The following is an 11,613-nucleotide window of genomic DNA, read 5'->3' as shown; positions in this document are numbered from 1 at the left end:
CCCCCTGCCGCTACGCACGAATTGCGCGAATGTATTAGTAGCCGTACTTATACTCACTGACAAGGGCGTGCTCGCACACACACAATCATATAATGACAGCAGGGAGTTGGGGCAGCAACGAACAGAGCAGATGGGGAGTTTGCTTCTGCAACGAAAGCCAGTCGTTGTAGTGGCTTGGTTCAAGCTGCCCGCCTTTTCCCGGTTTCTCTGCGTGATTTCGCGCTCCTTTCCTCCGGCCTCCTCCTCCCCCGTCTTTTGTTATTTCTCGTTGTTCTATCGCGAGAAAACTCAGATGACAAGTATGGGTCGGTCGCGTGGCTCTCTTCCTTCCTTCCTTCTTTCTTCGGCGCAGCGCCATCTTCCACTTTGAAACATATTTTCGAGATCTCGAGTTGCGGCGCGATATTGAAACGCTCGATATCGAAAGATCGTCGATCGATTTTTTGTGTAGTGTCAGATGCAAGGCAATAATATTCATTATAAAAAATAAGTACAGTGTATAATTAAATAAAATAACGCGAATTTTCTTTTCTTAATATTAAAAAATATATTAATATCGTCTTTTATAAATTATAAAAAAATTATACGAATATTCAAATATTCAATTATTTAGAAATTACTTCGCCAAGGTTTTTTAGGTTAAACATGTTACAAAGTGTTAATTCGCGCTTATTATTAAAATAATATCACATAATAAAATATATTGTAATACCGCAGCTCGTAATATCTAAAGAGATCAACTTCTTTTTCAACTTTTATCCAAGGAGGCAATTGAGGAAATTCTAAGGAACAATTCGGTCGTGAATCGTTCTTCTTCGAAATACGTGGGTCTCTCTTGAATTTCAATAACGCGTTGTTCGTAACTATTCTCTCAATGGCTCTAGCTTTGTCTTGTCAACGACCGCGAAGACCATTAACTGTCAATAGGGCTACCAGGGTGGCACGGCTAAGACTCTTAGGAAATGTTTTTGGTGAGTACAAGATATATTCATCTTTTTTTCTTCCTTCCCTTCGTTATAAACAGTCCCTCCAGCTAAGATTTAGAATATTTTTATAGTGTCCCACACGTGTTACCACGCACAGTGCATGCTTATAAATACATTAACGGTTTTCACTATGTTACAATATTATGTCATAATATATAAAATTGTTATTAGATATCATTAAATTTTATTTTATTTTAATATATTGAATAATAAATTAATATTTATGTTAATTTTTTTCATTATTTTTCTTAATCATTCTAAAAGCTAACTTTTATAATTGTAATGAATTATATTAAATTTATATATTGAATTTATTTCTTCTATTTAATAGAAATAATAATACATATACATGCAAATGATATATAAGTAATAACTTGATTAGATACTTGATGAATAAAAAACTAATAAATAATATAATAACAGAAATGAATTAAATCAATAAATCAAATTATGAATTACATAATTATATAATTTTGCAATTCCCTTTAATCGACAAAAATTGATAATTCAATAACATTATATCATTATTTAATTATTTGTATATTACAAATTAAAACAATGTTTCAATTGTACATTATTATATATTTTAAGCAAATATATTATATAATTAATTATATAATTTGTTATCACTAAGAAATGATTAGAGATTTATACAATGATTATTATGAGATAGTTAATCACTAATTTCAAGTAATTTGAATTACGATTTATATTGTGTAAATTATAATACTAACCAACAAATTATGTTACAAATNATAATATACATGTATATAATATACAACCGTCATTTAAATTTACAGTCACATTCAAAGCTTCAGTCAACGTCCATATTCGATTCAATTTACTATTCTTTCATCAGGAATAATGGAAGATTGAGTCGCTCTCTTCTCAGCCGGTTCGTAAAAGACATTATATATGAATCACGAGCTTCTTGCTTCTTATTTCCCCTCATGAAGTTTTCGGTTGGCCATAGTTGGATGGCTAGAATTCTTTTTGTGTTCCTGAAAGACGATTGAAAAATATCGTTTGTCGAACGAGTCACGAGGCAGAGAATCCGCTGGTTGACCGGATAGTTGGCGAAATTAGCGCACAAGGCACGAGTCGTCGCAACAACAGGCGATGAGACACGCGTTTCTTTGTCGCGCGAGGAAGTGGAATTTCATTAGCTTTCGCGCGCGCGCACACATGAGTCATCGTTCGCAACACGTTATGAATTGTTTGGTTACGTTGTTGGAACCTAGTTAACGATTGCGTATATAATTCTAACGGAGGTTTTTTTCATTCATTATTTCGTTTTTAATATCTAGTTCTATTTTAAATATATCCTTTTTTGTGAATATATTATATAGAATTTTCATTCTTTCTTTTTTACATACATAGACATTTTAGGTCTATTTTAAAATTTATTTACAATTCATAATAATTTTTGATTCTTCAAAAGTTATTATTTTCAATATTTTTAAAATATTTAAGTTTTTAATATTTATATGCTGTAATTTAAATTTTTTATTTTTTTGAATATTTTTTAGAAATTTTTATCATAATTTTATGAATTTATTCGTTTTTTCTACAATTTTCTAAAGAAATTTTTTAGTGTTTTTAATTCATTAGATTAATTATTATCAAGTCTTGAAGCCAAGAAATTAAAAATTATTTATTTTAATTTATAGCAACGAATCAAATCCAATAATAACTTAATTAGTCTAGTCTTAATTTTCAGTTCAGAATTTAATAATTAATAATTAATGTCATAATTAATTAATAATAATCAGAAATATTAGAGAGTATCAAACTCTAGCGAGACTATCGGAAAACGCAAAATGCGTTCATATTAGACTTAATCAAATGTGAATGATAATTGACTCATTCGCAACTTAATTAATTCATTGAATATGAAAATGCATACATAATAAAATATTCGTTTTTCGTATTAATATTGCATAAATATATATTCGAAGTTAGAATCTATAAAAATAATTTATTAAGTGTTAATTTATAAAAAATTATATTCTTACATTAAATAATTTCCAAAAGAAAATAAAATATATATATTTATTATTTATTATTTTACATATATATCGTATAATATTTTATTTAATGAAGTAATTTATTGATAGGATGATTCAATAATATGACTCATTGATAGAATGATTGTGATGTATATGATTGTGATGTTAACTCAAGAAAATAAATTTCATTTTTTCCAGGCGTTGAGTGAGATTCGTGTAAAAATTGATTTCTTTTAAATCATAAAAACTGATAAGTTATTTTTGAAATTAATCTAGTATAGTAATCTATCATAGATAATAAAACTATAATGTTTTCAATATTTTGCAATCTAAAATTAGTTCAATTAGTCAAACTATCAAATTTAAAATTTCCATAATTTATAATTCTATTACAATTTAATTTATAATACAAAATGAAAATTATCAATATTAGTTATTAATAATTCAATTTAGGATTTTTATTTTTATTAATAGAAAATTAAAGTTATCAAAATTCTTTATTAGGATTTCTATTTCAATTATTTTATAATTCCAAATTAAATTTATCAAAGTTATCACATTGAGCATTTTTATTTTTATTAATTAAAATTATTTAATTTTTATTAATTAAATATTATACAATTTCAAATTAGATTAATTATTAAAATTTCTAAGTCAAAAAATATCAATAATTATAAAATTTGTATGATGTCTAAAATCTAACTATTTAAAATTTCAACAAAATTTCAACAAAATTTTAAATATCTAAGAAATAAGTAATAAAGAATGAAATTTTAAAATAATATATAAATAAATAATAAACAAATATCATAAATATATTAGAAAAATAACATTTCCAAATTTAAACTAACAATATTTTATATTTCTGATTAAAAATTCAATTTATTTATAACCAATTAATCATTAAACTTCCATCGTTATTTTTATCAAATTATCAAATAACCCTTTAAAAAGTCTAATTCCAATATAAATTCACTAACTTTAAATGCTTCAAACTAATAATCCTTTAATAAATTTATATATAATAATTTCTAATCACGATCCTTGATCCGCATTATCATTCATCGATCACTAACTACCCTTAGAAAATTGACCCCTTTCATTTGTACACTTTCTATGGCAATTAATCTTGTTGTCAGAGCGAAAAGCTGGCTATTTTCGTTCAAAACTTACACCCCCGCAACATCTCCTCATCTCTCCAACGATCCTCAACGTGCGAAATACGACAGATGCAAGATCGAGGGGATGGCCATCCCAACGTTTAACTTCGTTAATCCGATTGTTCCTTGAGCAGTAGTGGTGGCCACGTTAAAAGCGGAGCGATGGGAATATACACTTGTCGTTCTGGGGCATTTTTTCAAACGGATTCCTTGGAGTTCGAGTCTCTGGGGTGGTTCCTGAACACATTTGTGCCGCAACATTTGGCGATTAGGGAAGGAATAGAAAGAGCAATAAGTTACATAAGAGATTGAAATAGAAGTTTTGAAATTTAGTTTAGAAATTTAGTTAGAATAGTTTCTTTAGAAAAATTTCTTTCTTTTTTTTTTTAGAAAAATTATAACTCATCAAAAAATTTGAGCATGTTCATAGAAATGAAAAATTTGAAGGGAGTGTATTATATAAATGAATTTATCAAATTAATGAATAATTTTTAGAATATAATAATAATGGAAAAATAATGAATCCATTAAGGAATAAAAATTTTGGAACTCTTATAATAAAAAATTCAAGATATTATGTGGAAAAATAATGGAATAATTATATAATAGATTAAAATAAAAATTTTGGAATTTGCAAAAATTTACTTTTATAGTGACCAAAAATTATAAATAAATTGTAAATAAATATTTGAAATAATAGTTTTTCACAAAAATAAATTATTAATATAAGAAATTTCTTGTTCAAAAAAATTATGTTTATTGATTGAAATAAATTATAAATAATTATTTTTAATCTTACAATTAGAAATAAGATTAATAATATGGAAGAAATTATGAAACTTGAAAGATAAAATATAATAATTTAATTTCATTTTAAAACTGGATCAAGAAAAAATCTAAAGAAATTTAATTTTGTAAAATTTATAAAATTTAAATTAGAGAATATTTTATAGAAGAAATTATATAATACATTTTCAAAGTAATTATCAATGAATTAAAATTATTTTCATTGAATATTTTTATTCCATTTCTTGAAAATGCTTTCATTAAATTTCAGCTAATTATTATTTCAATTTGCATTTAAATTAGTTCGTATTCGTGCAACGAATTAGCAAAGCAATTAAAAATTAATTTCGTTGTTTCATTGCTGGTAATTTTCAGTACATTCTTGTAACATTCCTTACACAAATAGCTACATAAAATCTAAATAATAGTATCAATATCATTAAAACATATTTTCATCCAATTTTCTCCAGTTTTAGAAATGGCCTCACATCTTAGTCATCCTTTATAAATAATGAAAAAATCCATATAAATAATTAAAAAAGTTTAATATTTGCATTAATTTAAAAAAAACTATTACAATTATTATTAATATGAAAATTTCTTAAATTAAAATTTAGATATTAAGATTGATTAAAAAAAAATTATGATTGATCTTAATCAATATGATCAAAATCTATATATTTAAAATTAATTAAAGAAAAAGAAAAATATTACAATAATTATTTTCGATACTAAGATTAAGAAATTCAACAATTTACATTAAAAGAAAATAATTAATTGTTTCAATTTTACCAAAACGATATTAAAATTAAGAAATCGAATTTAGAAAAGAAAAAATAATTGCAATTATTCTTGATATCAAAATGAAAATACAAAACATTCTCTTCTGATATTATATTTGTTATTTGAATTAGATCGATAAAATTCATCTTGAACATGCAAATCAAAAAAAAAAAACTAGTCAATCAAAAAAGTAATCTTATCATTCTTTTAAGATTACATTGATCAAAGTATATCGATTTTTTCGACATTCTTACAATTCCATCGAGTTCGAAGACCCTTGCATATTTCTAATCATTCCGACATATTTACATTCGCATGTGAATGCTGGACTTAATATACCAATTGTTTATGATCACATGAATCACGTGCACGCGATGCAACCTCTCCCTTCTTTCTTTGATTACTTTAATCACATGTATTATACAAACGCAGCCTGTAAACCTTTCTTTCACTCATATTGGCTTCTGTTTTTCTCAACGAAGTTGCGTTTGCGGTGGAATATCATATCTTATACATGCGTACAAGTCTCCATTTCTTTAAGTTTCTTTCTTATCTTGTGGTAGAACGGAATTATATTTGGCCTATCATTTTTTAAAGAAAGATTTATTTCTTTTTATAATTATAGTTCTATAATTGAAATTTGAAAATATTTTTATGGAAAATTTATTATTTTTAATTTAATATAATAAATAAATAAATTTAATTTTCTTTAATTTAATAGAAGAGATGTGAATCTAATATATTATATTTGAATATTTTATAAAAATTTAATTCTCTCAATTAGATTTTATTTTAAATTATTTTATTTATTATATTTGTATTTAATAATTTTTTATATTCCAAGATTTTGTTTTGTGACTTTTGTTTGACAAAAAGCATCTCTTAGAGAGAACTTTTTTCTTTAATATTTCCTGATTTATTTTTAAACGCTCAATCTCAAATTTTATAATGATCATTATAATAATGATCATTTATATTATTAGTTATTGTCTTAACTAAATTAAATTTAAAATTTGTTTTAAATATTTGATTTTTCAAATCCTCGATCCTTTCAATTCTTTTTTCTATAATATCTTTATTTAATCTCTTTACAAACACTAACATAAATTCTAATAACGATCAATTAATATTCTACTAATTAAATTAAATATCAATTTTTTTTTAATTAACATCATCCATTAACAATGCTCAAAAATTATCGAAAAGATTTCATCTTTTCAACTTTTCCTTTAAAATATTCTTTTCCAATTTTCTTATAATAGGATCAACCACAAAATTTAATAATTATTTATATCTCTGTTAATTAAATTAAATTTCAAATTTTTTTTAATTATTTGATGATAAAATATCCTTTTTTTCTGTTTTCCTGTGCATTGTACTCAATCAAGATGAAATATAAGATCTAATAATAACTTTTCCAATTGAATTAAATTTCCACTTTTTTTGAAATTATATTATCATCTGCCTTCATAAAAATGCATCAAACATTACCCTCATCCTTTCAACCTCACTCTCCAAAACTATTCCTCGCAATACATTCAACCACAAACATCCTCGATCTTTAACCAAACTTCCTGCTCTTCAAAACTTATCTTCACTCCTATTCCCGTTCCCGTTCACTGATTCAAATATATGTTATTATTACATGTATTACGCCTTGAGGCTCGCTCGCGTTGCCACCTTATGTAATCCACATAGTCGTGCAAGGATAGAAATGTATATCCTGCGTTTCGTAGAATAACAACAGGAGTGAGTGATTTATTGCAAATTCTGTAATTAAGAAAAAATAACTAGTTAAAATTTCGAATAAAGTTACTTTAAGTGATAGCTTTATCTAAAATGCTTGAACATTTTTATTCATAGCTATTATATCATATTATATATTGATTCTTCGTATAATCTTGATCATTTGGCTTTATCGCGATTATTCCATCGTTTAAATAATAAATTATTGAAGTAACTTACTGTAATGATTTTATTCTTCTTTTAACTTCAACCATTAAAATTTTGCCCATCTCTGTCGCAAATCGAGACAGAGAAGCACGCTCACCTTTCGGTGAGTCAGGCAGCGAAACGGCCATAGATTTCGAGTGAGGACGAGGAGAATGAGAGACGAGGAGAGGCTCGTTCTAGCCGAGGACTAAGTAGCTCGGCAAAGATCACGGCGTCGGGCGTGGGAACAAGGCCCCTCCTGACACTGTGTACGATTCTCTCGGCACACGGTGAACATGACTAGAACTTCCTCGGTGTGGCTCTGCTTAACAGTACTTGGAGTGGACGAGTCGAGTGGGTCGAAGGAGATCAGGATGGGATATATTTCTAGAATCTATTTGGAGAATTGATTTTGATAATAAATCTAAAAGTTGGACTATAAAAATGTCGGTTAAGCTTTATTTATTAAATTATAAATGGTAATAAAATATGAAAAGATCTTATTCATAATATTTTAATTTTAAGATTTTTCAAGATCTATAACAAAATATAGATCTATAACAAAATACTGAAATCGCATCGAAAACAATATTTCATTCCAATATTCGTTATTAAAAGTTTGTAAGTTTTTTAATATAGTTAAATTTATTTATTTGTATTCTGATTCAAAAATTAATTATTTCTCCTTAATTTTTTTTTATTAATTTTTATAAAAAAATTGATTCTATATTTGTCTAATTCTTCAAGATTAATAACATAATATATAAAAATATTTCATTGTATATTGTATAGATAAAGTTTAGTTTTATGCTTGAAACATTGATTTTAGTTTTTTCCAAAAAAAGCGACAAATAATTAAAAACTTCATTTATAACATTATTATGAAAAATAAATTTATGTTGAATGAAGCAAGATGGAGACATAATGAAAAGATAATAATAAAAATAAAAGAAATATTTTATTTTATCTCTTACTTCGTTTAATAATTAATAACTTAATAAATAAGTCTCAATCAACATTTTTATATATCAACTTTTGTACTTATTTTGGTTTTTAAAATTGATCGAAGATATTTCACTTATAATAAAATATTGACACTTTATAAGTAAGTATACGGACGAGTTAAACATGAATTTGAACTTGAAATGACCGCACAGTTGAAACGAGTTAATAATGTTTTGCTATTATTTCACTTTGTTCAACAAGAACGAAAAGTGAATGAACTTGTTGAACAATTGTTGTCAATCAATCTTGAAAAAATTACGCACAAGACTCGTCCAGTATTGTTCTCGTTGCTATTAGTTTTTCAAATAATCATTCTTGTTTTGACTATATAATTATTTAAAGCATGACTCGTAATCAATTCGATGATGTTATACCAGATATTAATGTATTCGTAAAACGCCTTTCGAAAGTTAATTTTAGAACACAAATAAAATAAACAAACGTAAAAATTGATAAAGAAAGATATCGATTTAATAAGCAATTTAAGTTTGTGAAGCGAGATGAAAATAGAATCTCTATCTTTGTTTCATTTTGTATTTTCGTCTCATTTTATCTAATGCAAATTTTTATTTATTTTAATTATTCTATATTTAATAAATAAAAAATATTTTTCAACTATTATTTTTTTATATCAACTTTTTTATTTATTTTATATATATACATTTTTATATATTAACATCTATATATATGAAGTTTAATTCGACATTTTTCTTTCTTATCGTGAGAAAGCAACATAAATATTATAGTACGTATTATAATATTATAAATATTATAGTATGAATATACTATAATATATTGGCGTAAATCATGACGTGAATCGATAATTTTCTACTGTTGGGAAAATTGTAGAATTGTTTTAGATATTGGGAGTCATTGTAAATTGATTTATAAGTAGATTGAGATTTTTGAATTGAAAAAGTTGGCGAATTTAAAAATCAGAACATTTGATACAACAATATATTTGGAGTATGATATCATTTTAATTATATATTATTAGTGATATATTTTAAGAAATATTAAATATTTGCTTATAATTTTGAAATAACTTCAAAGAATATTTTTTTATTTTCTTGATTCATTATATGTAAATTCCGCTCTTGATCAAAGAAATATGAAATATTTCGTGTAAAATAATGATAAAAAAAATTATAAAATAGTGATAATCGAAGTCATGAAATAAAAACATATATTGGGAAAAAATTTAATTTTAATAAATAATAATCATATTTAAATATTTATTTTAACTACACGATTTATATGTTTGCATATAAATAAACAAAACTAATTATTGTATTATAAAATTATAATTGTATTATAGTATTGTATAATTGTATTATTAAATTATCTTAAAGTTAGATTAAAAGTTATTTCAAAGATTCGAAATTAAATCACAAAAATTATCATTAAATTATCTTAAATTTAATTTCAAGAAAAATAATTTAAATATTCGTTTGATATTAATACAAAACCAATTATTAAGACATCAAATTATTTTAAATTTTATTTAAAAGAAATAAATATTCAAAATAGAATATCGACAAAAGTCAAACAATATCTAACGACTTATAAGTATTACTTACCGTGACACTTTTCTTATCACGCCAATTATTCTTCACGATAAAAAGAGTTCATCGACCAAGAATTCAAGAAGCGTCAATTGAGTGCAATTTTCTACTAGTGATTTTTCGCGCCCAGTATCCCAGAAATAGATACGTATTACGGTGAATGGAGGGTGGCTGGCTCGGTCAAGGCTCCGTTTATTTACATCGTGCAAAGGACATCGCGTTCACATCGCGAAGGCAGTTGGCCCATTGTTACATTGACTCCCTATGCAACGAATTACTTTCACTTTGGCACTGTGATAATGCTGGGTGTAGCAACGTGTAACATAATATTATCGCTTGAAATTGGATGTTGGAATGTCTGTATGTGTTATAAACGAAATATTTTCAATGATTTGTTGCTTTGTTTTGAAGAATTGTTATTTCAAATACAAAATTAGACGTAACTATTCCGGCGACGCTGTATCTATTTTGTCATTTGTTAAGTTTGGAATAGAATTAGAATATTATTGATGAGATCTGCTGAAATTTTTTTTTTAAAAAGTCATTATGAAGTTTAAATATTATTATAATAGAATTTTTCAAAATTTTAAAAAATTAGATATTTTGTAATTGAAATATTTTCTATGTTTTTTATTTTTTATTTTATTTTAGGATTTTCATGAATGTCATTATCAATTAAAAAATTTTTATTAAATTTGTTTGAAACTCTGAATGTTCGTAAAATTAGCTTATAAAAAGGGAAAGTTAAGATTTTTTATTTTCATTGTTAATATAATTGAAGTTTAATACAGAGTATATTCATTCTAAATTTCACTTTTAGAATTCTACTTTCCCTTGGATTATGATATTAATTTCAGTAATAGATGTTGGTCTGCAAAAAATTTTTATTCGATTATATTAATAATTCTCAGAGTAAAAATTTTTCAATAAAAATTAAATTAAATTAATAATTCTTCGAAAAGAAAATAATTAAAAATAACAATATTCTATAAATATCCTTCAATTATAGGAATAAAATTTATTTTTTTAGTAAATTTTATTATTTTTTCAAATAAATTTCTTAAATATTTTTAAATATTTCAATTTATTTATATTATTTAATCATATCATTTTCTTTAAATACTTATTTTTTATTAATAAAATCATAATAATTAAAATGAGTTTAGAATAAACATTCAATTAAATTTCTATTAATTAAATAAAAATAACAATAAATTAAAATCATCACAATATTTTCATAACTTATTTATATATATTATTTTTTATTTGGATTTTAAAAGTTTCAAATAGAAAATTTCAAAGTTCGAGAAACTCAAAACTCTTTGAATTTCAAAAAATTTTAATTGACTAATCTCTAATATTAAACTTGTATCTAATATATTATATT

At 24.4% G+C, this 11,613-nt stretch overlaps 2 protein-coding genes across 4 annotated transcripts in view; one reads left to right on the top strand and one right to left on the bottom strand.

Moving 5' to 3' along the window:
* The window catches only part of LOC116186010, a 1,483-nt gene extending 1,125 nt beyond the window's left edge, over positions 1–358 (bottom strand). The window contains 1 exon segment of the mRNA XM_031512031.1: positions 62–358. Coding sequence (XP_031367891.1) covers positions 62–358 — 297 coding nt within the window.
* The window catches only part of LOC102677440 (protein neuralized), a 181,030-nt gene that overhangs the window by 142,466 nt on the left and 26,951 nt on the right, over positions 1–11,613 (top strand). The window contains exon 1 of one of the 3 annotated variants that reach the window (XM_006618873.2): positions 731–971. The exons of the other annotated variants lie outside the window; for them this stretch is intronic. Coding sequence (XP_006618936.1) covers positions 875–971 — 97 coding nt within the window. The 5' untranslated portion in view covers positions 731–874. Of the gene's footprint in view, positions 1–730; positions 972–11,613 lie in introns of those variants that run through there. 3 annotated transcript variants of the gene reach the window in all.

Source organism: Apis dorsata, unplaced genomic scaffold (genome assembly GCF_000469605.1).
Source record: "Apis dorsata unplaced genomic scaffold, Apis dorsata 1.3 scaffold_381, whole genome shotgun sequence".
Lineage (NCBI taxonomy): Eukaryota > Metazoa > Arthropoda > Insecta > Hymenoptera > Apidae > Apis > Apis dorsata.
Note: the sequence above shows the minus strand (reverse complement) of the source record. Positions and strands in the feature narration are given on the sequence as shown.